Below are 27,104 nucleotides of genomic sequence, written 5' to 3'. Positions count from 1 at the left end.
TCCTCGTCCAGTGCAGGGCAAGGCACCCAGCACACGGACAGCACCCAGTGGGTGACCCAGCTGGGGGAGACCTGCCCCCGCCAGGCTGGTCTGTGCATGTGGAGCCCAGGCTGTGACCTGTTGCCTAAAATCTTGACACCTCCCCCTGTCCTGGCCTTAGCCGCTCTGAGAGTCCAGGTGAGGGTAGTTAGGCAAGATTGGCTGCACCCAGGTGTTCACAGCCCTGGGCGGGGTGGGGCTACGGACATGAAGACCCAGACCTGTGACCCCACCTCCAGGCGTCCTGAGCCCTCCGCCCTTCCTAGGAAACTGACGGAGCCAGCCTGCCACTGACCCTAACCTCAACGCCCAAGGGGTCAAGGGGCAGATCCGGGGCAGAGGAGGGGCTGGGAGTGCCAGCCTCGGACCGGAGTGGGGAGGGGCTGACCCACCGAGCACAAACCGCAGGTGCTGACTCATGGCCTCCGCCGGGCAGTACAAAGGAGCCAGCCAGGGGCTTCCTGCAGCGGCGAGGACGAGCTGGCCAGACGATGGCCCAGGGGACAGTGATCCACGTGGCCCCAGAGCGGCCCACCTCTGCCGTGTGTGTGCTGGGCACTGAGGCCCAGCTTGATGTCTGCGGGTGAGCAGGGGACAGCCTGGGGGCAGGGAGCAGGTCCAGGGGTGCTGGATGAACAGGTTCTGCTGACACGGGCTGTGCAGTTGCCTCGGGCTCCAGCCTCTGTAGCTGTTGCCGGGGGAGAAACTGGAAAGGGAAGACTTGAGTGGCTCTAGGAGGGGCCCAGACTCAGGGCAGTGGGGTCTTGGCCACGTACTAATGGGAGTTCCCTGGGGGCCTCGCCACACATCAAGTATGATCACTGAAGCTCAGAGAGGGTCTGTGATTTGCCTAAGATCACACAGCACGTGTGCCCCAGAAGCAAGGCTAGACCCTGGACTTCATGACCCAGACCTGGTTCATGGGTGCAGCCAAGCCTCCCTCCGGGGGTGCCTAACAGGGTGGGGGTGATGAGACAGGCTCGGCCGAGGGAGAGGCTGAGGTGGGAAACCTGGCCCTGCTGGGTGGCTGGCTGGGTGGGTTTGGGCCTCTGAGCCTCAGTTTCCTTGTCTATGAAATGGGAGTAATACCCACTTCATAGGGCAGTTAAAGATATTAAATGTGAAAATGTTAAGTTCTTAGCACCGTGTGGGGCATATTCCTGGTGGTTGCTCATTCCTTCACCCATTCATTCAACAAACACCAACTGAGTACCTACTATGGGCTAAGCCCTGGGTCAAGATCTAGTTAAATCAAATGGCCCAGGAACACTCTCAGAGGGTGTGCATCGCATGGTCAGCATCGTTGTTGTTGTTGTTAGTAACAATACTGGCAGCCCTGGTTTCCTCCCTCACAGGCTGGTCCTAGAATGGCCCCTGCAGGAATTTCTGGGGAATGTCTTTGGAAGTGTCCCTGGCCTGGACCTGGGCAGTGGGAGAACAGCGGTAACTGCTAAGGTGGCTTCCCAGGAGGGGGCGGGAGATGGAGAGGGGGAGGAGGAGAGGAAAAGAGGGTATCCTCTGAGGCTCCTCCTTCAGGGCCTCCCAGGCTCACGGCTGACATTCACATCACACTTCCCACACAAAGCTCATTCCACAGCCCCGTGGTCGGCAAACTGTGGCTTTTGAGCCACTTGAGGCTCTTTGGCCCCTTGAGTGTGGCTCTTCCACAAAATACCACGGCCTAGGCGATTCTATTTTGGAGAAGTGGCATTAAAAGAAGTTTAAGTTTTAAAAATGTGGCTCTCAAAAGAAATTTCAATCGTTGTACTGTTGATATTTGGCTCTGTTGACTCATGAGTTTGCTGACCACTGCCATCGCCTATGAGATAGGCAATGTTGTTATTCCCACTTTACAGAAGGAGAAACTGAGGCTCTGAGAGCCACACAGCTAGTAGGTGAGGATTCACACCCAGGCAGCCTGGGTCCCGGACCTTCCTCTCTCCACTTCGGTCCCTGGACCAGCCCTCCCATCACTTCTAACCTGCCCGGCACAGCAGTCCCCAGCCAGCGCCTCTGTCCCATCTGCGTGGCCACCACCCGTACTGCAGCTGAATTCTCTTCTTAAAACACAGCTGGGCCGAAACCGGTTTGGCTCAGTGGATAGCGTGTCGGCCTGCGGACTGAAAGGTCCTGGGTTTGATTCTGGTCAAGGGCATGTACCTTGGTTGCAGGCACATATCCAGTGGGGGATGTGCAAGAGGCAGCTGATCGATGATTCTCTCTCATTGATGTTTCTAATTCTCTATCCCTCTCTCTTCCTCTCTGTGAAAAATCAATAAAATATATATTTTTAAAAACACAGCTGGGTCGGCACCCCTCCTCAGCAGCATGTACCCTAGACCTTCTCTGGCACAGCGCATGCCTCCACACCCTTGCTCAAGCCGTGGCCTCTGCCACCGGGCTCAGACCCCCCCTCCTCACCCGCCTCCGGGTTAGAAAGAGGCGGGGACAGGCCATTCGGTGTGGGTGCTGATCATGCCTGAGCTGCTGTCAGCTCTGCCTGTGATTTTCACTGGCGGCTGGGGAAGTGCTTTCCCTGGAAAAGAAAATACACAGATGATATGCAAACGAAATTCCTGGAAACCTGCTGAGGCGCTTCCTGTGATGCGTGTGGCCGGGGTCAGGGCTGATTTATGACCCAGGGACTGGGTGCCATCCCTTCCATCGGGATTTCTAATCCTCACAGAAACCCTGCGAGGTAAACACTATCATCGTGCCCATTTTAGAGATGAGTAATCTGAGGCTTTAAACAGATAAAAAAAAAAAAACATCTACCCAGGATTGCACAAACTAAAGGTGGCAATGCCAGGAGATTTGATCCTATACCCACCTGCCTCTCCAGCACACATGCCTCTGAGCCCTGTGTGGTTGGCCTTGCTGGGCACAGCTTGCCCAGCCGGTGGAATTATGTCCAGGAGTCCCAACTCCGGTGGGTGTTCTGAAGCTGCCAGCGATGGGGTTCTCCTCTTCCTCAATAGGAGACCATTCCGTGTCTCATACAGTGAGGAGCATGAGCAAGCCTGTTAGTGTCTCAGAGCCTCCGTTTACCCATCTGTAAAATGGGAGCATCCACACGCACCTTGCTGGGTTGTGGCGAGAGTTAAATTATACAATGCAGGCCAGGTGTCCGGGAGAGTGGTCCCCCTTTGCTAAAAGAGTGGCGTGAGCTCCCGCATGAGTGAGTGTCGCAGACCCACCGGCGGCCGTGGGGAAGGCAGTGCTGGGTGCAGGAGCTGGAGAAACGCTGTCCCTCGTGTGGGCTCGGGCTCTCAGGGCAGCCTCTCCAGAGGCTCCTGGACGTTACGGGAAGAGTCAGCTCTGATTTGTCTTGTATTAATTAAGGGGCATGGGTGCCCCTACACAGAGACACAGTGAACCCCCATGCTCCTGAGATTCCCTGTTGTTTGGCTGCCTGCCACCTTCCCGGAAGCCAGCCGCCCATCACCTGGGAGGACAGGGATTGATGAGGGGAGATTGAGAAGACCTCTGGGCAGAGGTGGGGAGAGGAAGGGTGTGTGCTTTCCTATTGCTGCTGGAGAAGTTACCACAGACCTAGTTGCTCAAAATGCTGTCTCTCACCCTAACCGGTGTGGCTCAGTGGATAGAGCGTTGGCCTGTGGACTGAAGGGTTCCAGGTTTGATTCTGGTCAAGGGCATGTACCTTGGTTGCAGGCACATCACCAGTGGGAGGTGTGCAGGAGGCAGCTGATGGATGTTTCTAACTGTCTATCTCTCTTTCTGTAAAAAATCAATAAAATCTATATTTTTTTAAATTTATTTTTAAATGCTGTCTCTCAATAAAAACAATAACAAATGTATTATTTTACAGTTTGGGAGACCAGGAGCTCAACAATGGGTCTCACAGGGCTAAAATTCACGGTGCTCAAGGCTGGTCCGAGTGCAGTGGTGTCTTACAACTAAAATTCACGGCGCTCAAGTCAGAGTGTGGGCAGGGCTGTGAGCCTTTGTGGAGGCGGAGAGAATCCGCTCCTTGTCTTTTGCAGCTTCTGGAAGGCACCCGCATTCCTCGGCTCATGGCTCCTTCCAGCAATTGCCTCACCCTGGCCTCTGCGCCCATCACCCATTTTCTCGCACTCTACCCCGCCCACCCTCTTCTAAAGACGCTTATGGTTACACTGGTCCCACCCAAATGGTCCAGCATAGTCTCCCCATCTCAGGTCCACAATCACATTTGTAAGTCCTCTTTTCCGTGAGAGGTACCATAGGCATAGGTTTGATATGTAGTCATATTGGGGGCTCTGTGATTCTCCCTGGAGAGAGAAAATCTCTTTTGGAGAAAGAAATCCCTCCTGATTGGAGTGATGAGGAAAGGATCCGATGGTGCAGGTCCCACAGAGATGGGTCTTTGGGCTGGTTGGATTAGTGACCCCTTAGAATGTGATGAAAGAACACGTTCCCTATACTATATGTTACCTGTCCTTTAATATTTGTTAAAATTTGTTTTTAAAAAAATATATTTTATTGATTTTTTACAGAGAGGAAGAGAAAGGGACAGAGAATCAGAAACATTAATGAGGGAGAAACATAGGTCAGCTGCCCGCAACCAAAGCTCACACCTTTGACTGGAATTGTACCCGGGACCCCTCAGTCTGCAGGCCAACGCTCTATCCACTGAGCCAAACAGTCCAGGGCTGTTAAAATTTGTTTTATGGCGAATTATGTGGAGATATATATATATATATATATATATATATATATATAGTGATCCATGTGTGCTTTGCTTGGGGAAAAATCTGTATTCACTAGTTGTGGGTACAGAATTCTATATATGCCTCCTAAGTCAAGATTGCTACTTGTGTTCCTTTTTTGTCTGCTTAACCTATTGTTATTTGAGAAAGAGGAGTTAAAATCTTCAACCATGATAGTGAATTTGTCCACTTCTCCCTGTATGTCTATCAAGTTTTACTTTCTATATCTATTGAGCTATAGTGTTAGGTACATACAAGTTTAGAATATCTTCTTTGGTCGAGATCTTCTCTATTGCTAACAGTGCATTGTTCGTCTAGTATTAATATGCCCACCCCAGCTCTCTTTTGGTTAGTATTGGATTAATGTACTTCATCTTTTCTGGGTCCTTATATTTTAGGGGTATCTCTTATAAATAGTATATAGCTATTGTTTCTTTATCTAATCCCAAACTCTCTTTTAACCATTAACATTAATCCATTCACATTTATTTTGAATATTTCTATGTATGGATATGTTTTTATTAATTTTCAGAGAGAGGAAGGGAGAGGGAGAGATAGAAGCATCACCGATGAGAGAGAATCATCGATCAGCTGCTTCCTGCATGCCCTCTACTAGGGACTGAGCCGATATGTGCCCTGACCAGGAATTGAATCATGACCTCCTGGTTCATGGGTCAACACTCAACCATTGAGCTACACCAGCCAGGCTGGACAGGTTTTTACCATTATTTTTATTTGTCTTTATTCTTCCCTATGTTGTCTTTTGCTCTTTTATTGCCTTTTTGAATGAAATTTTCCTGTCCTTATTATTGTATTTTCTGCATGTGTATAATTTTATGAACTCCATTTCTATTTAAACTTAATCATAAAATTTTAACTCTATAAAATCTATATATACACACTGTTAATTTCACAATTTTTATATATTTTTAAAAAATGTTTTTATTGATGAGAGAGAGAGAGAGAGAGAGAGAGAGAGAGAGAGAGAGAGAGAAAGAGAGAGAGAGAGAGATTTCCCACACAAACCCCGACCAGGGGTCAAATGCAGACCCTGGGTATGTGCCCTGACCAGGAATTGAACCAGTGACCTTTCGGTGTATGGGAAGATGCTCAACCAACTGAACCACACCAGCCAGGGTTACCATTTTGATATTTGAAAACCTTTTTTATACAGACAATATGTATATTTACCATTTTTATTTGTTCACCATTCTCTCTTGCCTGTCAGACCATGCTTCTGGCCTCTGAGAGTTTCTTCTTAAAGCATGTCTTTAGAAACTGGTTTGGCGAAAGTGTACTGGTTTTAAAGTATCAGCCTTTCTTTACCTGAAGATGTCTTTGTTAAAATATAATTGGTCATGTACACAATTCTAAGCTAACAGTTATTTCTTTGATAACTACTTTGAAGATATTATTCAGTGGTCTGCTGGGCTTCATTGTTGCTATGGGGAAGCTTGCTCTCAGTCTGACTGTTATTCCTTCATAGGTGATCTGGCTTTCCTTTAAGATCTTCTCTTTGTCTTTGGTGTTCTTCAGTTTAACTAGTGAGTTGTGTGTGTGTGTGTGTGTGTGTGTGTGTGTGTGTGTAGAGAAGGGACTCCTTGGAGATTTTCCTGACTTCTCATGATCACAGCAATGTTTCAAAAAATCACATTTTAGCCAGATCCAGTTGTTTTTCAAAAAGGAAGGCCCTTCAGAGTACTGGCCTGCCATAATTCCAGAAGCAGAAGTCTGTCTGATTCTTTGTTTGGGCACAACCCTGTGTGTGTTTGAGAGAGCAAGCCTCTGGAGTGCACGTTGCTCTGTGCACACATCCGTGTGTGTGTCTTTGCTGTGTACACCTCCCTGCAATGTTCCTAGTTCCGGGGTAAGCCCTCTGGACCAGGGGACTTGCTTTGTTTCTCAGGACCTCCTGACAAACCCCTTCTCCCCCCTGGTCAGGGTCAGACTGGCTGCTCTCTGGTGTGGACACTCTTTGGGGAAAGGAAGACAGCTGGGGAGAGCTGGGAAGGGCCAGCCCCACCGTGCCTCACTGTCCTCCCTGTCTGTGCCTCTCACAGCTCTGCCCCCACGGGCTGCACCTTCTTCAGCATCAACGCCTCCCCCGGGGTGGTTGTGGATGTTGCCCACGGCCCTCCAGCCAAGAAGAATCCCACGGGTTCCTCCAAGTGGCCCCTGGACCCCGGGCTGGAGGTGAGCCTGAGGATGAGGGCCGCCAGCAGCAGCATGGGTGACGAGAAGGTGAGTGGGCGGCTGTGGGGTGGGCTGTGTGGGAGGAGGCCAGCGGGCCAGCTCCCCACCATCTGCCCTGCCCCAGGAGGGCTTCTGTCTCTCTGAAAAAGCTCATGATGGCTCATGCCAGCCATGGCGTCCTCACAGATAATACAGGATGCCAGGGGGTTATTGATAGATAGGCCAGGGTTTTGATGAAATTCACTTATTCAGCAAATGTTTTGTAATCACCTACCATATGCCAAGCACTGCCTGGCCCTAGAGATACAGAAATAAATAAGACATGGGAGGTGGGACAGGGGTGGGCTGCAGCCTTCACGGAGCTTATAACCTGTGGGTGAGGGTATCAGATACCATATAGGGGAGCAATTATAGGTGGTGGTGAACGCTCCGAAGCCCGCAGCCAGGCAGCCCCAGGAAACTCCGGTCCATGCCGGTGTATTTAGTTTCCTGTGGCTGCTGTATCACACACGGTTGGCTTAGAACAACAGAACTACATCCTCTCACCATGCCGCAGGACAGACATGGGAAACCCAGGTGCTGGCCAGGCCACGCCCCCTCTGGAGGGCCTCAGGGAGAACCCTGGCTCCGCCTCTTCCGGCCGCTGGTGGCTGTTGGCACTCCTAGACCAGGCCCTCATCACTCCAGTCTCAGCCTCAGTGCCACACTCCCCTCCTCGGGCTGCCAAACCTGCCTGTTTCTCTGTCATCACTGAGGCCTCCCCCAGTCATCCAGGGTGATCTCATCCCAAGCTCCTTAATTACGTCTGCAAAGATTTTTCTCCAAATAAGATCACACTTAACTGGCTCCAGGGATTAGGATGCGGAGATATCTTTTGGGGCACCACCATTTACCACTGCACCCTCATTGGCTGTAGATGGGCTCAACATGACCCTCTGGGGTTCCCACGGAGGGCTGGGCCAAGGGGCCACTTGTTCTCCCAGCAGGACGGGCCTGGCAGAGAATTGCTCTGCTGCAGGAGCACAGAGCTTGGGTATCAAAGCAAATTGGGGAGGGTGCAATCAGGAAAAACTTCCTGGAGGAAGTGGCAAGCTGAAGAACGAACGGTCTGAGTGGCCCACCAGAGGGAGGGAAAGAAGAGTGGGAGCTCTTACCTAGGTAGGGGATGTGACCTGTGTGCTCACCCTGGGAGAGGAGAGAGTGAGACTCATGTTGCGGAAACTGGGGAAGATGTGATGGTGAGAAGAGAGAGTGGAAGGGAAAGTAGAGGAGGGGGGAGGCAGAAAGCCAGTATTAAAGGGTTTGCATCAGGGACATCACTTTTTTAAGGCAACAGGAAGCCAAGGAAAACGTGTCATCCAGGGAGTATCAAGGCTGCATTTGTGTGCCTGCTCAGGCACACAGCAAGGAGCAGTTCGTGTCTGCTGAGTGACTAAGAGACGTCATGAGTGGTTTCCTGCTGTCCCATAGGTTCAGATTTCATACCACGGACCCCAGACCAAACCAGTCCACGCCCTGCTCTACCTCACCGGGGTGGGTAAGTGTCCAGGACCCCTCCCCCTCCACACAGCCTTTCTCTAGGAGCTGTCTCAGACGGAGTGGGAAAAGGGCTCAGCTTCTAGCCAGCCACGGAGCTGGTGGTCCATAAAGGTTCCCTCCTCAGTCCGGGAGCCATGGAAGGTACAACTGGGGAGAGAGGGCATTGCAGGAAGCTCCAACTTCTTAATATTTCGTTTCTCAACTTAGGATATGGTGCATGGATATTCAATACATGAGTCTCATCTTTTTGACTATTTTTTTATGTAAATGATGACATTGTCTTATGCAGTAATATATACCAGTGTTCCCGAAATTCCATTATTGGCATCCCATTACTTTTGTCATATCAATGAGCTACCTAGACTCCTATTTATTCAATAGTCTTCTTTAAATAAAGTTTATTTCTAAATCTTGAACAACAACTTAATGACATTATTATTATTTAAATGTGCATTAAGCATATGGACTGTCTCTGAAACCTTCAGGTTTCGTTTCATTAATCAATGCCATTCACTATTCCACATCTATTTCATGGGTAGGCATTTTAATAATAATGAGGATAATGATAATAATAAGGCACCAACGCTATAAACTAGGCACTGTGTTAAGACTACATTTAAACTTTACAACAATCCAACGAAATTGCTACTATCGTTACTATTGTCCCATTTTACCCTGTGCCCTTACCAGCCCTCTCCTCTCACTTGGTGGATTTCAGAAATCTCCTTGAGCGCAGACATCACCCGCACCGGCAAAGTGAAACCCGCCAAAGCCGGGAAGAGCCAGGTACCTCAACCTTGACCAAAAGGCAAAATGCTCCCTGCAAGGCCACTGGGTTCTCCTCTGGCGCCCCCTGGTGGTGATGGGGTGGCTGGCGGTCTGCCTCACATAATCCCGAGTTCCCTGGAAGACACAATTTAGGAAGAACCAGAAAAAGAAGGACATGGAAAACGGCATGATCACTTTGATTTACATATTTCCCACCTCTCCTACTGCGGGAGGCTATTTCTCTGTTTTCCATGTCCATCTCCATCACGGGAAAGGAAACAGGTTCCTGAGTGGAGGAGCTGGGGATTAAGAAATTAGAGAAAGAAAGAAGAGACCAAGAGGCAGAATAGATTCATCAAGCTGGGCGCCAGGTAGGCGCCATCTTCTCTGATGGAGAGGCAGCAAGCAAGCCCCCAAGCCACGCAGCAGGTTTATTTACAGGGTTGAGGGAGCTTATTTGCATTCTTAACTAAACCCTAGCATTACTGGATTTACATATCTATACCTGACCCTGCTGACACCTGGACAAAGGTAAGGCAGACACTGAATAACACCCCCAGCCCTCTTGGGAGGGTGGACATGGACTCTGCCAGTGCCTCCGGCTCAGCTGACCATTTAAAGGATGTCCATGTGCCTTCTCATTCGTCCCTCTACATTCTACAAAACTAGGTTTTCCACCGGCTGTGACTTCAGGGATCGTGCTGCCCTGCAAACTGGAGACCAGAGTCACTCAATGAATGTGCTGCAGAGAGGAAACTCTGCAGGCAGGTCTCCACTCTGGCACCACGTCCCCCGCCCCAGGCTTTATGCCTGCTCAGGGAGAGTCAGTCCCATGATGCTGCCCACAGGGGGTGGATGACAGAGAAAGGGAGAAACGGCAGGGCCAGGGGTGAGAAGGAACTAGGCGGGGGGAGGAATGTATGTTACGGGAAGAGAGGGGTGGGGCCTGCAGGTGAGGGAAGTCTTAAGTGTAAGGTGACCAGACGTCCCGCTTTTGGTGGAACAGTCCCAATTTTCAACAATTTGTCCCACATCCCGCGACATTTTTAAAAAGTCCCGATTTTTTAAAATATATATATATATTTTAAATATATTTTTTATTGATTTTTTACAGAGAGGAAGAGAGAGGGATAGAGAGTGTTAGAAACATCGATGAGAGAGAGTCATCGATCAGCTGCCTCTTGCACACCCCCCACTGGGGATGTGCCCACAACCAAGGTACATGCCCTTGACCGGAATCGAACCCGGGACCTCTCAGTCCGCAGACCGACGCTCTACCACTGAGCCAAACTGGCCTCGGCTATATTTTTTTTTCTGAAACCGGTTTTGCTCAGTGGATAGAGCGTGGGCCTGCTGATTGAAAGGTCCTGGGTTCGATTCCAGTCAAGGGCATGTACCTTGGTTACAGGCACATCCCCAGTAGGGGGTGTGCAGAAGGCAGCTGATCGATGATTCTCTCTCATTGATGTTTCTAACTCTCTATCCCTCTCTCTTCCTCTCTGTAAAAAATCAATTATATATATATATATATTAATATATATAATTTTTTTTTAAAGTCCCAATTTTTAACAGTTTGTCCCGCGGGACTTTTTTAAAAAACGCCCCGGGACAAATTGTGAATAATCAGGACTGTTTCCCCAAAAGCGGGACGCCTGCTCACCTTACTTAAGTGGGGTGCACGGAGAGACCCCAGGGACCGCCCCGACGCTGTGCTCACATCAAGAGGAAATGACCCGTCCATGGCTTAAGATCCCTTTGTGGGTTCCGTCCCAAGTGGGGAAGCATCCCCCCTCTGAGAGTGGGATCCATCTTCCGTCCCACCCCACACCCAGTCATTCCCACCCACAAAAGACATCATGGCGACCAGCGCCTGCCCCAGGGGGCTGCCGAATGCCCTTTAATCTTCCCCAGACGGCCACTGGCTGCCAAGAATAGTGCCCATACTTGGGTGAGTGAGTCACTAAAAGTTCGCATCAAGAGTAACTATTTAGATTAGAATCTTGGCCCAGACACTCAGCTCCGTTTGGGATGCCAATCCAGCCGCTTTCAAAGGCTGTGGAAACCAGTTGTTGTCCCGGGCTCCTTGTTTAAAGTGGACGGGTTGCATTTTTAGTGAACTTGGTCATGCCTTTCAGGGCAAAAATCCGCCCTTGGCGACCAAAGAATGACCGAATGTGGGAGCAAAAGCCGTCCCTGTGTGAGGCCCCGGGGATGCTGGGAACGGGTGGCTCTGCTCTCCCGGGAGCTGCAGGGACACACCCGGGGGCTAAGGGCACCCCGTCTCTGCTGGGTGTCCACAGAGGACCTGGACCTGGGGCCCCCGCGGGCAGGGCGCCATCCTGCTGGTGAACTGTGACCGAGACAACCCCCAGACCTCCGCCGTGGACTGCGCCGATGACAAGGTGCTTGACAGAGCAGGTAAAGTAAAGACCCCAGGGAGAGATGGGAACAGAGCGTCGTCATTGAATAAAACCCGTTATCCGAGCCTCGTACCCGCCCTCAGAAATCGGGGCTGTTGGGGGCGTGTTCTTATTGGGGTGTCTACGGTATAGAAGTAAAAGATGAAACAGAGAGGGCACCGGAGACTGGGATGACAGGACACAGGCTTTATTGAAGAGAAGAGTACCACTGCCGGCTGCTTCCAGAAAGAGAGAGCTGAAGAGAGCGAGGTATGGGGTGCACCACCTTTTAAGGGGAGGAGAGGGGACGGGGCTTAGGGCACTCAGCACATGCTGATTGGTGGTTTCATGGAAGGCCTACGATTAGGGACCTAGGGACTTAATCTCGGGCCTAGGGTATTTGGCAGGTGCTGATTGGTGGTTCAGTGCTCAGGAATGTCCGGCTACAGGTGGAGTTTATGTCATTCTCCATCAATTGGAGGAAGGGAGGATCTATCAAGAAGGCAAGTGATCTGCCCAAGGCCACACAGCAGCCAGAGAAGAATTAGGAGCAACACACTGCACTGAGCCCCAACGCCTCCTCCGAGCCCCAGTGCCCATGCCCCCCACATGCTACCCAACCCAAAGTTCTGCTTTTGGGTCAAAACCAGGGCCCGAAATAATTCAAAAGGAACGCCTAGCTACCTCCCCAAACCCAGGTCTGAGCAGCCCCGAGGCCCTGCATGTGCGGGTCTCGGCTCTGACAACCCAGAATTGTCCATTCATTCGCTCCTTTTACACAGGCTGAGAAGTGAGTGCTGTCTTCCTCCCCACTTTACAGAGGGGGAAACTGAGGCCTGGGGAAGTTAAGCAATGTCCTCAAGGTCACACGGCTAGTTAAGTTGCAGGCTCAGGATTTGAACCTGGGCACCCCGACACCAGGCCTGGTTTAGGGGCACGAGGACGGTGATGGGGCCAGATCTCCCCGGCACACCTCTGAGGCGTGGCAGGCGGAAGGCACATTGCCCGCCTTCCCTGGAGAAGGGGGCTAAGGGGGTGAGGCCAGCCAATGAGGGGAGCGGCTGTGGGCTTCCCAGGGAATTGGTAAGATAGCATCGTAACAGATGCCTGCAGGGGGCCTGGCCTGGTGCCAGGGAGCAGCCTGTGCCCGGTGCCCGGCACACAGGGAGCTGGTACCTTTGTGGGCACTCCCAGGGCCTGGGCACTGTCATAAGCCCATTATGCAGATGACCTCACCCTTCCCTCTGGGTGGGCACTACTCCTAGCCCTGTTTGTCGATGAGGAAACAGGAGCCGAGAGCTGAAAGAACTTCTCCTAAGTGCCCCCTGACCCAGGGTTCAAACCCCGCCCACCCAGTGCCCTTCACCCATGACTATTGTCCAGCCCCGCTCTCCCCACGCCTTGTCAGCCGTGATTCCGGGTGGTTCACAGACTTTGCTTTTTGCTCAGGCCCAGGGGACAACTCTTTCCTCCTCTTCTTCTTCTTCTTCTTCTTCTCCTTCTTCTTCTTCTTCTTCTTCTTCTTCTTCTTCTTCTTCTTCTTCTTCTTTAAATATATTTTATTATGATTCTTTTTACAGAGAGGAAGGGAGAGGGAGAGTGAGAAACATCAATGAGAGAGAAATATCAATCAGCTGCCCCCTGCACACCCTGTACTGGGGATGTGCCTGAAACCAAGCTACATGCCCCTGACTGGAATTGAACCTGGGACCCTTGAGTCTGCAGGCTGACGCTCTATCCACTGAGCCAAACTGGTTCAGGCAACTCTTTCCACTTATTCATCCCAGTAGCCAGCCCCTAGCCCAGCTAGTCATTGTTCTAGGTGCTTCCAGCTTTCTCCGTTCTGGGGGCTGGATTCAGAGCCGTGAGCAAGATACTACCGGTAGTACATAAGGTGGCGGCTGTGCTGGGCTTAGCTCATCCTAGCAGGAGAAGCCCATCAGCTGGAGTAGCTTTCATTCCACAGTGGAAAGCATCTTTTGACCGCTGGGAAGGGCACAGAGAAGACGAAGCCAGGTGGCATGGGGAAGGGCGGTCGACTACGTCTCAGGCCGAGCCTTCTCCCCAGATGTGCAGGACATGTCCCTGGTGACGCTGAGCACGCGGACGCCCCGCGACTTCTTCTCCCAGCACCAGCTGGTGCTCCACGTGGCCAAGTCCGAGATGGACAAAGTCCGGGTGTTCCAAGCCAGCCGTGAGTGGCCCGGGCCGTCACCCCCATGCTCCCTTCCTGCCCCATGGTGGGCACTGCCCCTTCCCGCCCGCTCTGGCAGACAATTCCTGAGCCCCTACTGTGGGCGGGCTTTCCAGACCCACTCAGGACTCTTGTTTAAGGAGATGCTTGCATCCCCACTGACTGCATGCGTTAGGTTATCGTTTGCTCTCCAACATCCGACAGTAACTTCTCAGCAGCTCACGAGCACCTGCTGCTATGTGAGTGCCAGGCTCGGTTCTAGGCACAGAGCAGAGAGCAAAGACCACAGAGAAGGCCCTGCCCTGATGTCACTTCCACTTCTGTCTCAGATTGCTGGGAGAGATGAAGAGGAAAATGATTAAGTAAAGGGTGCCTCCGATGGAGTTAAATGCGACAGGGAAGAATGGAACAGGGAAAGGGACGTGGGCGAGAGTGGATCAGGGAGTGAGGGAGAGGAAGGTCAGGGAAGGTGTCCCGAAACACCCAGGCAGAGGGAACTGTGAGTGCCAAGGTCCTGAGGCAGGACAGTGCCCGAGGGCTGAGGGGTGCCGGGGCCCCAGTGCATCTGGAGTGCAGTGTGCAAGGGGTGGGTGGTAGGTGAGGGTGAAGGAGAAAGGGTAGAGGGACAGCCGGATCTAGTAGGCCTGGGTAACCTTGGCTTCTCAGCTGCGGGAGCTGGGAGGTGCTGAGAGCTTTGTGCAGGAGATGACTTGATTTTACTCACGTTCTAGACCAATGTGACTTGACTGGCATTGATTTGGTGACAAACCAACTCCTCGCCTCTGCCGAGGATTCACCTCCTCCAGGTAGCCTTCCCTGCTCCTCTGGGCTTCCCTCCAGCACAGCTCGTACTGCCATCTGTGATGCTGTCTTTGCTCCTCCCTCCTCGCCCAGGGACTGTGCCCTCCCCCGGGACCAGGACAGGGACGGTCTCCTTGGTCTCCCCAGGTGTCAGCTTAGAGCAGGTGCTCGGGAATGAATGAACGAGTGAATGAATGAACGAACGAACAATGAATGAATGAACCACAGTGTACATGTTGGAAGTGGCTCAGGCACTCCGTCACTCCATTCTTAGACCCCAGGCTGGGGTGGGGGTTATATCCCTGTTGGGGATTTTCCTTAAGGGGAGCCTGAGGCCAGATTCAGCTGTGAGGGGCCCTCAGGGCGATGTATTCCTGAGCCCCCCTCCCCTCCCTGTTCTCTCCTAGGAGGCAAACAGCACTTGCGGTACCAGGTGATCCTGGGGCCCCAGCAGCCCTCACACGCCCTGGAGCTCCCAGGCGGCCAGCACAGCACAGACCTCTACGTGGAGGGCCTCGCCTTCCCGGACGCCACCTTCCCTGGCCTCATCTTCCTCACCATCTCCCTGTTGGACACGGCCATCCCGGTAGGCCAACGTGGAGGCCCAGGGGCCCTGGGCTCAGGCAGTGGCCCAGCAGGGCAGGGGGCCGGTGGGGACCCTGGCTTCTGTGGCTACTCCTCCCTGTCCCTCTCCCTGCAGGAGCTCCCCAAGGCCCTGGTATTCCAAGATAGTGTGGCCTTCCGCGTGGCCCCCTGGATCATGACCCCCAACACTCAGCCCCCGAAGGAGGTGTATGTGTGCAGGTGAGGGGCTCTGGGGTGCTGGGGGCGGGGCATGGATGCACCAGGGGGAGCCAGGGACCAGGAGCGCGGGGTTCTGGCTGCAGGCCCCCCTTGCGCTGGCTGTGTGAATGGGGGGCGGGGAGGGAACCCCCACTGCACTGGCTGAGGGTCTCGGTCTGTCTGGGCCCGCTCAGAGGCAGGGCGGTCCCTGTAGCTGTCTGTGTGGTGGCTGCCGGCCCACACGCAGGCTGAGGGCTGTTTCTAACTTCCGGGGCCTGAGGAGGCCGCAGGACCTGCAGGATGAGGGCCCTGAGCCGTGAGCTGCTCTGAGTGTGGCCCTTGGACCTTCTGCCACAGGAACTGCTGGGGCTCAATTAAAATGCTCCTTCCCAGCAGCCTCTGAGGGCGTGGGTCCCGTGCAGTTAGCAAGCCTCGGGGTCCAGTCCGAGGCCTGGGGTCCCTTTTGAGTATGCTGGGGTGCCGGGGCCCCGCCCTTCTCCTCTTCTGATTGCTTCAGGGAGGAAGGGGTGAGAGTGTAACCTGGTCATCAGGACAGAGCCGGAAGCCAGGGAGGCCTGGGTTCCAATCCCAGCGCCGCTCCTGGACAGCATGACCTTGAGCATTGACCTCCCGCTCTGTGGAAGAGGATACCCATTCGTTTCTTTCACGAACTGTCACGGGGTCTAATGCGATGACATTTGCTAAGAGCGGAGAGACGGGACGAGCCAGGGGTCTCTTCAGGCTGCAGCATCTCCTGAGCGCCCACTGTGTGCGCCTCCCCAGTTCCGGCCAGGCCCAAGCTCTTGCTCCAGCTGGGGGGCCCTGCAGGGGTGCAGCTTGCCCCCTCCGACCTGGGTTCGGAACACTAAGGCCTCTCGTCTCTGCTCTTCCCAGGACATTTGAAAACGAGGGCTTTGTGACGTCACTGACCGCTCTGGCCAAGAAAGCCAGGTGCAAGCTGACTGTGTGCCCCTTGGAGGATAGCATGGAGGACCAGTGGATGCAGGTTCGTGGCCCCGTGGGGTGAGCAGAATGGGGGGCGGGGGTAGGATGAGTGAACCTTAGGTCCAGGGTCACTGGGGGACCCAGGCTCCAGGGGGCTCAGCCAAGAGCCTTGCTGGCCACGCTTCCTCATGTGGGCAGGAGCCGCAGCCTCTGAGGGTCCTGGCATAGGGGACGCGGGCAACTCATTTGCCTGACTTGGCTGGGCTGTGCATGCCCATCGCAGTCACCAGGATGAAGGCCACCTTCTAGTGTAAACACTCTCAAATGACCTCCGGACATGCCTCAGAGCTTCTGGGCTCAGCCACCAGACCGGGCCACCCCTGCTCCAGCACCTTCCATGGCTCCCATCCTCCTCTCCTCAGCCTGCCTCCAGGGTCCTCCCACTCTGGCTGCCCCCCACCTCCGTGCCAGTCTGCCACCACACAGGTGACATGGTGGCACCATTCTGTTTCCATGGCCCATCACGCCCTGAGCTCCTTGCAGGCAGAGACCACGTCTCCTTCACCTCAGCGCCCCAGCACCTGGCGTTGGGCAGTGCCCGTGGGCTGTTGGTGGGCTGAACCGAACTTCTTTTCTGTGCCCTTGCTTTGCCCTGAGGCACTGCTAGTCCAAGCCTATAACCCCCTGCCACCCTCCCGCTCCATACACACCTCTGCCTATGCTATTCCTTCTCTCCGACCACCCTCCCCATTCTCACCCCCACGTCCACGTCATGCCTGGCCACTCCCAGCCCGAGAGCTCCCCCTCCGTAAATGTGCCCAATCCCCGTGGAAATTCATCCCTCTTTCCACTTCCCCCCCATACACACACACCCTCTCTTTCTCTCTCGTCACTCCCTCTGTGTTAAATCAGGGTGAACCATGAGAAACAGCTGATAGGCCTCCATTCTTGACCTACAGGAATGGCAGTCTCATATGGGTCAGCTTATCTCCCTGGTGGTCTAGTGGTTAGGGTTCGGCACTCTCATATGGGTCCGCTGAAGTGACTTCTGCCCAACAGCGCGTCTGTCTGCTGGAACCCAGGCAGGCTTTGCGCCGATTCATTTCTGGTCCTTCCCCTGGCCTGTCCCCTTTGCGGGAGGGCCATTCCTACACCTGCCCTCCAGACTCGGCTCAGCAATGCTCCCCATGATCTGTCTCACCCTCACAGCCCTTCCTCCCTGTTCCCACAGACCCCTCCCTCCCTTCCCATCACCTCCTAACCGGGTGGTTAGTCCTCAGCCCCCTGGATCTCACTCCAGGACAGTGTCCGGGGTTCGCTCAGGATGGGTCCCCAGAACCCAGCAGGGCATCCCCGAGGAGGGGCGGGAAGGACACTCAGAATTTCACAGCACGTTGGTGCAAACCCAGGCCATAAGCTCTGCTTTCTCAGAGCCCCTCCCCCGGGGTCCAGCGTCCTGCAGGAACTTGTCCTTGGCCACCACAGGGAGAGCCGTGGAGGGTTCTCCCCACCCCTCCCCACGCTGCAGGCTGGAACCCAGGCAGCGTGTGACCAGCCTCCCTCCCGCTCGCTGTGCCCAGGATGAAATTGAGATCGGCTACATCCAAGCCCCGCACAAAACGATGCCTGTCGTCTTCGACTCTCCGAGGAACAGAGGCCTGAAGGATTTCCCGGTCAAGTCCCTGCTGGTAGGTGCTGGTGGGGCACCGGCAGCTGAGACCCCTGCCTGAGGACTCCTTCTTCATCACCTGTTTCCCCACACCCCTTCTCCGGCTGAGTGTCCAGTTCCCCCGGGTGTGATTCCTGCCCAAGTAGCAATCATGCAGGTGCACCGTGTTATCTATTTATATAAAAGCCCAATTGACCGTCTGACCATTCGACCATGCAACCGGTAGCTATGGTACACAATGACCAGGAGGCAGACACTCAATGCAGGCACTGCTGAGCAACAACAACTTTGCAGAGTGCCCTCTCATACTCAGGGACCCCTCAAGGGGTGTCGGATTGCTGGTTTCGCCCGATCCCCACAAGCCAGGCCAAGGGATTCCACCTGCCGGAGGGATCCTGCTCAATCCACAGACACCCTTCGAGTCCTGGCACCACCTTAGGTGCAGCAGGTCGGGGAGGGACCACAGGAGGTTGGCTCCAGGGTGTGTCCTGCAAATCTCACCCAGTTCCGCCCCACCAGCCACCTTCCAATTAATTTACTTTCAATGTGCACGAATCCGTACACTGGGACTCTGGTTTTGTTATGACCACAGTGGCATCTGGCTCTTTCTTTCCCAAAGCCCTTTCAGCCATGAGCTCACCTCGTCCTCAGGATAATCCTGCTGAGGATGAAGTTCAGGCTTGGCATCCTCACTCCATGGAAGATGTTCTTGCTGCAAGGTGGGGTGGGAAAAGGGACATGTTGTGGATATTATGCCCTAGTTCCAGGATCTGCAAACTGTGGCTCGAAAGCCACGTGCAGCTCTTTGGCCCCTTGAGTGTGGCTCTTCCACAAAATACCACGGCCTGGGCAAGTCTATTTTGAAGAAGTGGCATTAGAAGAAGTTTAAATCTAAAAAATGTGGCTCTCAAAAAGAAATTTCAATCGTTGTGCTATTGATATTTGGCTCTGTTGACTAATGAGTCTGCTGACCACGGGCCTCGTTAATAAACTGGGCTTACCAGGCAGCTGGCAGGCATTCGGGACCCAACCAATGCCCTTGCCTTTGCTTGCCCACCTGACCCAGTGAGCCTTCGACAGTCCTCAGTGATGACGGTGCCTGCGATGGACCAGCCGCTGTGGGTTACCGTAGTCCTCCCGGCGACCACGCCAATCTTAAAACTCAGACTCTCCCCCCCTCACCCAGGGCTACGTGCTCTGACTCTGGGCATGTGCTTCTCCCCTCTCAGGGTCCAGATTTTGGCTACGTGACTCGAGGCCCCCAAAAGGGGGGCGTCACTGACCTTGACTCCTTCGGGAACCTGGAAGTGAGCCCCCCAGTCACAGTTGGGAAGAAGAAATATCCGCTGGGCAGGATTCTCATTGGGGGCAGCAGTTACCCCAGGTGAGGAGGGGAAGGGCAGCTGGGGGGGGGGGGAGGGGTGCGCCAGGAAGTGGGGATGCTGGGTGAAAGCAGAGGCCTGACAGGAAGCCTTTCCTACCTGCTCCCAACCCAAACGGGCTCCACAAACTTCCAGGCATGTGAAAGGAATCCCAGTGTAGGGCCAGGATGGGGCTTAGGATCCCAAAACATCCAAGGTCACCTCCCTGCACTGCCATGAATACTCTTTAGGCCAGGGACTACTCACTGCTCACCTACTGGGTGCCTGGCGCCATGCAAGGAGGCGGGAAGGAATGCAGCCATGAGCACGACAGACAAGTCCCTGCCACTGACGCAGCGGGGGAGACACAGAGAAGTAAACCAATAAAGAGACTTCAAATAGCGAAGAGAATGTAAAAGAGAGGGATGAGGAGGTGGGGCTGTGGTCGTTGGGCGGCCAGGGAGAGTTCCTCTTGGGAGGAGGCTATTGAGCTGAGTCCTGATGACAAGAAGGATGTGACTGTGCAAAGACCCGGGGAAGAGGGTCTCTGGCAGATGAAGGAGCATGTGCAAAGGCCCCGAGGCAGGGATGTGCTTAGCGTCATTAAGAAAGCCCTTGTGGCTGACACAGACTGAGCAAGAGGAAGAGCAAAGGGCTGGATCCCAAAGGACCCTGGAGGCCAGAGCAAGGAGAAAACGAGAACTTAGAAAAGCATAGGCACATCCCAAGACCACCCAGCTACCAGATCACCAACACTGGGGTGACGGGGAGGGGGGGGCGCGGGGAGGATCAGCCCCAAACCTCATGTTCATTCACACCAGCATCGAGGCTGGGTCAACAGGCAGTGCTTTCTGAGGCAAAGCTCTGGTCCTATTTACCTTACTGACTCAATGCCTCAGTTTCCCCAGTTAAACTGGGACAAAAATGCCTAAATCCCTCTAATGTTAGAGGATGTAATACAAGCAGCCCAGGCTCCTGAATCCCTTTCCTGACTCCTTGGCCAATCCCCCAGTCCCGCAGAGACCTCCCTGCTGGCCCCTCCCCTGCCCCCCCCCACCCCGCTCCCCTAACGCTCCTCTCCTCCTGTGCGGGCAGTGCCAAGAGCCAGGAGATGCACCAGGCCCTGCAGGACTTCCTCGCGGCCCAGCAGGTGCAGGCCCCGGTGAAGCTCTACTCCGACTGGCTGTACGTGGGCCACGTGGACGAGTTCCTGAGCTTTGTTCCCGCGCACAAGGTGCGGTCCGGTGGCTGCGGAGGCCACATGCTCCTCCCTGAGCCCCCAGCACAGCTCTGCACTCTGTCTCTCCTCGCCCCTGCCAGGAGGGGGCATGGAGGAGGCCGCCTGCTGGGTCCCAGCCACACCCCCTGCACGCTCCGCAGAGCCCTCCTCCGTGGGAGCCCCCTGGGCAAGGCTGACCTCTGACCCTGGTGTTTCTGCCTCCAGGGCTTCCGGCTGCTCCTGGCCAGCCCCAGGTCCTGCTACAGACTGTTCCAGGAGCAGCTGAAGGAGGGCCACGGGGAGGCCCTGTTGTTCGAGGGGGTCAAGAGTAAGTGGGCCACGCCTTGTTCTTCCACATGGGCACCTGCCTCTGCCTGCGCAGTGCCCGCCTATGCCAGACGGAATCACTCAGGCACTGGCCAGCTCTGAGACCAGCGGTGTGCCAGGCACTGTGCTAGGCGCTGGGGCTGCTTTGTGCACAGGGCCTCGGGGTTCACAGTCCAGGGGAAGTGAGGCAAGAAAACAACTAGAAAGAAAGAAAGAAAGAAAGAAAGAAAGAGAGAGAGAGAGAGAGAGAGAGAGAGAGAGGAGAGAGAGAGAGAGAGAGAGAGAGAGAGAGAGAAGGAAAGAGGGAGGGAGGGACGGAGGAGAGGGAGGGAGGGAGGGAGGGAGGGAGGAGGGAGGGAGGGAGGAAGGGAAGGGAAGGAGGGAGGGAGGAAAGAAGGAAAGGAGGAAAAAAGGAAGAAAGAAAAAGAAGAAAAGAAAAAAGAGAGAAAGGAAAGGAAGAAATAAAGAGAGGAAGAAAGGAAGGAAGGAAGGAAGGAAGGAAGGAGGAAGGAAGGAAGGAAGGAAGGAAGGAAGGAAGGGGGAAGGAAGGAAGAAAATACAGCAAAGGGCCTCTGGGGGTGTCTGGAAGGAGCTCAGGAAGGCTTCCTGGAGGAGGCAAAGACCACACAAAAGCACACGGGATGTGCAGGAGCTGGCCAGGCCTTTGGGCGGTGGGATGAGAGGAAGGGAGATAGTCCAGACAGAGGGAACAGTGACTGCAAAGGCTCAGAGGCAGGAGGAACAACATGTGCTGGAGGAGCTGAAAAAAGCTTCAGTCTGGCCAGAGCCCGGAATGAGTTCTTTGTTTTTTGTCCCAGTAAAGCCCACAGACACAGGCCAGGGTCGGAGGCTGTTTTCACCTCACACCTGTAGTGTGCCATGTGGCTTTGGGCAATGGCCTGACCTCCGTTTGCCCCTCGGTGAGCAGATCCTTTGGAGAGAAGAGCCTCTGAAGGAGTGAGAGCAGCACTGCTCATGGGAACTTACCCTGATGAAGCGTGTTCTCACAGCCCGGCCTCCCGGAGGCTTACCACGAACCTGTGTCAGGAAGTGCTGCTCCATTGCATGGGTGGGAAAACTGAGTCCCCGCTGCTTACTAGGAAGAGGGACGTGTGGGATCTGATTCATCTGCGTTTTTTCCCTTTTTCTTCATGACAGGAAAGAAGCAGCAGAAAATAAAGGACATTCTGTCAAACAAGAAGTTGAGAGAACATAACTCGTATGTGGAGGTACCAGCCTGGGTGCCAGGAGATGCTGCAGACCAGGCAGAGCTGGCACCCCCATCCTCCCAGCCCCCTTCCTTGAGATGAGAGCTGACCCCCCCACCCCCGGGCTGCATGCTGGCTGAGGGGCGACAGGCCCTGGGATGTGGGTAGCTACAGGAAGATGGAGATCTCGGCAGGCACACACACAAGGGGGTGCACGGAAGAGAGAAAGTCAGGGAGACAGGCGCGCTGCTCAGAAACAGGGGGACATGGGCAGGAGCGAGGCCAGATGCTGCGGTGACAGGGACTGGGAAACAGGGACAGTGGGGGAAAGAGGGAAGGAAAGGAGGCGTCTGTGACCCTGCCCTGTCCCCCCTGGCAGTCCCCACCCCACCAGTGTTGGCCCTGGCCATACCCACCACCCTCCCCTCCCCCTCTCCCCAGAGCTGCATCGACTGGAACCGGGAGGTGCTGAAGCGGGAGCTGGGCCTGCGGGAGCGGGACATCGTGGACATCCCGCAGCTCTTCAAGCTCCGCATGGACTACACGGGCACCCCCAAGGCCGAGGCCCTTTTCCCAAACATGGTGAGGACGTGGCCTTGAGCGAGACAGGCCAGCTGGGCTCTGGGTGTGGCCACGGGGCTCGGTGTCTCCTCATGCCGGGGGTTTTCATGGCCATTGGCTTCCAGCGCCCGTGGGCATCTCCACGGCACCCTGGGAGTCCGAGACGATGGTCACCCCCACTGACAGAGGAGGTTCCGGGGGGGGGGGGGTGTGGTCTCCGTCACAAGAACACTCAGCTAGCGAGAGGTGGGACTCAGCCAGGGGTCCACGGCAGAGCCCACGCTCTAACCCACATGTGTCAAACACAAGGCCTGTGGGCCAAATCCGTCCCGCCAGGCCTTGCAATGTGGTCCGCACCGCGCTGTCATCACTGCACTCCGCTGCGTTTCCATCACAATGACAGTTTATGACTGTTCAGTAAACCATTCGGCCCGAGATTTAGGCTGGATTTTAGATTTTGGCCCCTTCTCTGATTGAGTTCGACACCCCTACTCTAACCATTAGGCTGAGACGGGATTCCTGGGGGGCAGGGGGGAGGGGGTAGGAGAGGGCAGGAGGACACACACAGCAAACAAAATGCTCCCCAGTTGGGTTAAGCACCAAGGAGGCAATACAGGTGGGGCGCCTGATCAGACTGGGTGGCCGGGAAGGCCTCTCTGAGGAGCTGGCATTGGCGGTGCCGGGCCGGCACTCGCCTGTCTGACGGGTGGACTTGAGGGTCCCACCTTTTGTGAGAACTTTTAACTGTGACCCAAGCCCCGTCGTACGTGGCTGGCTGTGTTTTTACCTCTCCCCGCCCTGTTACTCTGTCTCTTCTAAGTATCTTCCCCGCTTCTACTGGGCCCCTCAGCACCCCCTCCCGTGGGAGCTGGGTTTACAGTTGAGAAAGAAGCACCGTGGTCTTCAAACTGGGTTCCCCGGGACTCTAGGGTTCCACGGCTGTGCCTCAGATCTGGTGGTTAAGATTTCTTCTGTTTTATATGCTCTGAAGTTCTGCAAAAGGTTTTGTTTAGAATAAAGGACTCCTTGGCCAAAACCAGGCGGGAGGGGCACCTCCTCTCACCCCCCGGAGCGGAACTCGTGGGCCCCAAGCAGTGGTTTCTCTCCCTTGTGCCCAGCCAGGTTTCCCAGCTCCGGAGAGAAGGCTGATGCCGCCTGCAGGGAGATGGGGGGATTTGAGGGTCTCAGATGCTGTGTGCCGGCTGACTCTGGGCCTGGCTGCCTGAGGCCCCTGCAGGGAGGCTCTCCCACAGCCGCGTGGGAGGTGGCGGGCGGGGACAGCAGAGAAATTGAGACTGTGAGCACTCGGTGTGGACTGTGTCTGAGCGCTGACAATGAGATGCCTCCTCAGCGATTCCTGAGCCCTGGAGACTGACTCTGCACCTACTGTGTGCCAGCACCCGTGTTCTCATCTAACTGTCTTAGCGTTGGAAACAGGGTGGGGCTCATTTTGCTGATGAGGCTCAGAGAGGGGAAGGGACTTGCCTGAGGTCACACAGCTACTAAAGAGCAGAGCTGAGATCCAAACCCTGAAGCTGAGATCCATCTCACCGGGCCACCTCCCAGGATAACGGAGGAAACAGCTGTTTGCATAAGTGATAACAGACAGGACGTGCTTCAAAAGAAGTCGTCACATCCATCCCGTCCACAGATAACTTATTTATTAAGTGCCTACTGTGTGCCAGGCCCTGTGCTCGGAGCTATGGGAACATCCATGAGGAGTTTGGGGGTTCGCAGGCGCCTTCACACAGGGGGTGGCACTTGAGCTGAGCTGAGCTGAGTCACAGAGTTGGCCAGGAGGTGGTGGTGGGGAAGAAGCCTGGGTCCCAGAGCTCGGCACACGTGGGTGGAAGTCCTAGACTAGCTGGTGGTCTCCGACAGCCCACTGTACCGTGTGGGCCTCAGTCTCCTCATCTGTGAAGTGGGGCTGTTATTTCTGAAGGCCAGAAGGGCGGGGCGGCGCTGGGATAGTGATGCGGGCTGCACGCCCCGCCCCTGACCCGGGCCCTCCCCGTCTGCAGGTGAACATGCTGGTGCTGGGCAAGCACCTGGGCATCCCCAAGCCCTTCGGGCCCGTCATCAACGGCCGCTGCTGCCTGGAGGAGAAGGTGCGGGCCCTGCTGGAGCCGCTGGGCCTCCACTGCACCTTCATCGACGACTTCACCCCGTACCACCTGCAGCACGGGGAGGTGCATTGTGGGACCAATGTCCGCCGGCAGCCCTTCTCCTTCAAGTGGTGGCACATGGTGCCCTGAGCCCATCTGCCAGCGTCCTCTCCCTCGGGAAGCTCCTGGCCAGAGGCTCTGGCTCCCTGTGGTGTGGCCTAGCAAGAGTTCTTGGGGACACACTGGCTCTCCGGGGGGTGGCCCCCCTCCGGGCTGTGGCTTGCTTCTGTCCCTGCGTCCCCTCTGAAGATCCCCAGATGGTCCTGGCATTGCAAACTCAGCTCTGCTGTGAGAAGCTCCAATAAAAGTTTATAATGATCTCTTCATTCACTCTCGCCCGTTGTCATGGCTGAACCGAACATTGCAAACTTGCGGGCCCCTGTTCCTGCCTGCGCCCGAGGACCAGATGCCGTTCATGTTGTGCTTTGTAGGGAAAGGCAGCCGAGGGGCGATGCAAGAGCCCAAAGGGGGCCTCGGGGGTGGGCTGTGTGTCAGTGTGCCCAGCGGTTAGCGAATCCGCCTTGTCCTCCCTCAGTCGCTTCAGTCCGCCAGCTGGAAAGCCCCGTGGAGCAGGGGCTCCTGCTGCTGCTTCGCCACGGGCCACCTAGTGAGGGGGAGGGGACGGGGGTGCATAGCAGGAGTGGTGGGTTATTGTGGAATGGATTCATTAGTCCCCTTTCTGCGTCCTTTTCGCATATTTTCTCCTATGGCCCTAGCATGGGGACACAGGTTCCGCAGTCTATAACAGTAAAAGCGTAGCATGCTAATCAGACCAGACGTCCTTCCAGGCGACCTCCCGGATGAAGCTGGGGCTGCGTGGGAAGAGAAGAAAGACCTCCTCGTGCAGGAATTTCGTGCATCAGGCCTCTAGTAGGAAATAAAACATGATGACCCGAGATCTTTGAAACTGAGGCCGGGTCTTGGCTCATCGAGCTAGTGGTTTGACACCTAGAGGTGCCGCTGTCCCGGGGCTGGGGAGAACACGGGTGGATAAGATGGGCGGGCGAAGCCTCTGCCCTCGCGCTAGGGAGAAAGGGACCATAAACCTGGGGAACCGTGCCTGGTGCCTTGCTGGAGAGAAGCAGCTGCTCCCCGTCCACGTGCTGGGCGCAATGCGTCAGCGTTTCTTACAAAGCAAAAAAAAAAAAAAAAAGTGCCTGTGCAGGGGGATGTTGGCGTGAGGCCATCCCCAAACCTGACTGACAGGGCTGCTAGGAGCCGACAGCCTCCGAGGCCGCAAAGAGCAGAGAGAGGAGCTGGTGGCCAAAGCAGTCCTTCCACTAGGTGACCAGATGTCCCGCTTTTGGCGGGACAGTCCCGACTTTTAACAATTTGTCTCGCATCCCGTGGTGTTTTAAAAAAAAAAAAAGTCCCAATTTTTGCCGAAACCAGTTTGGCTCAGTGGTAGAGTGTCGGTCTGTGGACTGAAGGGTCCCAGGTTCGATTCCGGTCAAGGGCATGTATCGATACATTGGTTGCGGGCACATCCCCAGTGGGGGGGGTGCAAGAGGCAGCTGGTCGATGTTTCTCTCTCATCAACGTTTCTAACTCTCTCTCCCTCTCCCTTCCTCTCTGTGAAAAATCAATAAAATAAAAAATAAATAAATAAAATTTAAAAAGTCCCAATGTTTTCCAAAAGTCGGGACTTTTTTAAAACGCCTCGGGACAAATTGTTCAAAAGCAGGACTGTCCCGCCAAAAGCGGGATGTCTGGTCACCTTACCTTACACCCAGGTCAATGCAGTGAGCACCCCCAGCCTTTCATGGGGGTGGGCATCTGTCAGGGAGTCAGGGAAGCCCGGGTGGAGAGAGCCCCAGGGGTAAGTCCTTCCAGCCCCACAGAGCACGGGCCATCCTGTGCCTGCTGCCCCCCACCCCCAGGCCACAGGTTAGCTTCCTGCACCCGCGGTAACAAATGACCACCGACGGGGTGGCTGAGAACAACAGAAATCCATTCTCTCCTGGTTCCGGAGGCCAGAGGGCCGAATTCCGCCTCACCGGGCTGACATAGAGGTGTCAGCAGGGCTGGTCCCCTCCAAGGGCTCCGGGGAGCACGTTTCTTGGCTCCTCCTCCCTCTGGTGGCGGCCGGCTGGCCTTGGCTGGTGGCCGCATCACTCCAACCTCTGCCTGTGTGGTCACAGCGCCTTCTCCTCTGAGGGCGTCCAGTCTCCTCTGAGGGTTTCCTCTCTCCTAAGCAGACTTGCATGGCATTCAGGGCCCACTC

The 27,104-nt window shown here is 54.9% G+C and overlaps 1 protein-coding gene across 2 annotated transcripts; it reads left to right on the top strand.

The window, feature by feature from the left end:
- Window positions 1–200: 200 nt before the first annotated feature.
- PADI4 (peptidyl arginine deiminase 4) lies at window positions 201–25,200 on the top strand. 2 transcript variants are annotated; one of them, XM_036444534.2, is made up of 17 exons: window positions 201–622; window positions 6,809–6,989; window positions 8,412–8,478; window positions 9,199–9,266; window positions 11,549–11,666; window positions 13,716–13,841; window positions 14,573–14,647; window positions 15,050–15,228; window positions 15,343–15,446; window positions 16,320–16,431; window positions 17,951–18,058; window positions 19,269–19,423; window positions 20,496–20,634; window positions 20,845–20,947; window positions 22,105–22,175; window positions 22,596–22,736; window positions 24,737–25,200. In XM_036444534.2, exons 1-17 carry the CDS (start codon window positions 531–533, stop codon window positions 24,968–24,970), a joined length of 2,073 nt encoding a protein of 690 aa, XP_036300427.1. In that variant the 5' UTR covers window positions 201–530; the 3' UTR covers window positions 24,971–25,200. The 2 variants fall into 2 exon arrangements, with proteins under 2 accessions (XP_036300427.1, XP_036300428.1); XM_036444535.2 differs by lacking the exon at window positions 14,573–14,647 and having other exon boundaries at window positions 205–622.
- The last annotated feature ends 1,904 nt before the right edge of the window (window positions 25,201–27,104 follow it).

This window comes from Pipistrellus kuhlii, unplaced genomic scaffold, assembly GCF_014108245.1.
Source record: "Pipistrellus kuhlii isolate mPipKuh1 unplaced genomic scaffold, mPipKuh1.p scaffold_m20_p_2, whole genome shotgun sequence".
In the NCBI taxonomy this organism is placed as follows: Eukaryota; Metazoa; Chordata; class Mammalia; order Chiroptera; family Vespertilionidae; genus Pipistrellus; species Pipistrellus kuhlii.
Note: the sequence above shows the minus strand (reverse complement) of the source record. Positions and strands in the feature narration are given on the sequence as shown.

Bases quoted from the DNA above. Each gene is read 5' to 3' on its own strand.
- PADI4 (XM_036444534.2), top strand. From the start codon at position 531: ATGGCCCAGGGGACAGTGATCCACGTGGCCCCAGAGCGGCCCACCTCT. The intron at 6,990-8,411 runs GTGAGTGGGCGG...GCTGTCCCATAG, and splicing joins GCAGCATGGGTGACGAGAAG to GTTCAGATTTCATACCACGG. The intron at 16,432-17,950 runs GTTCGTGGCCCC...CGCTGTGCCCAG, and splicing joins TGGAGGACCAGTGGATGCAG to GATGAAATTGAGATCGGCTA.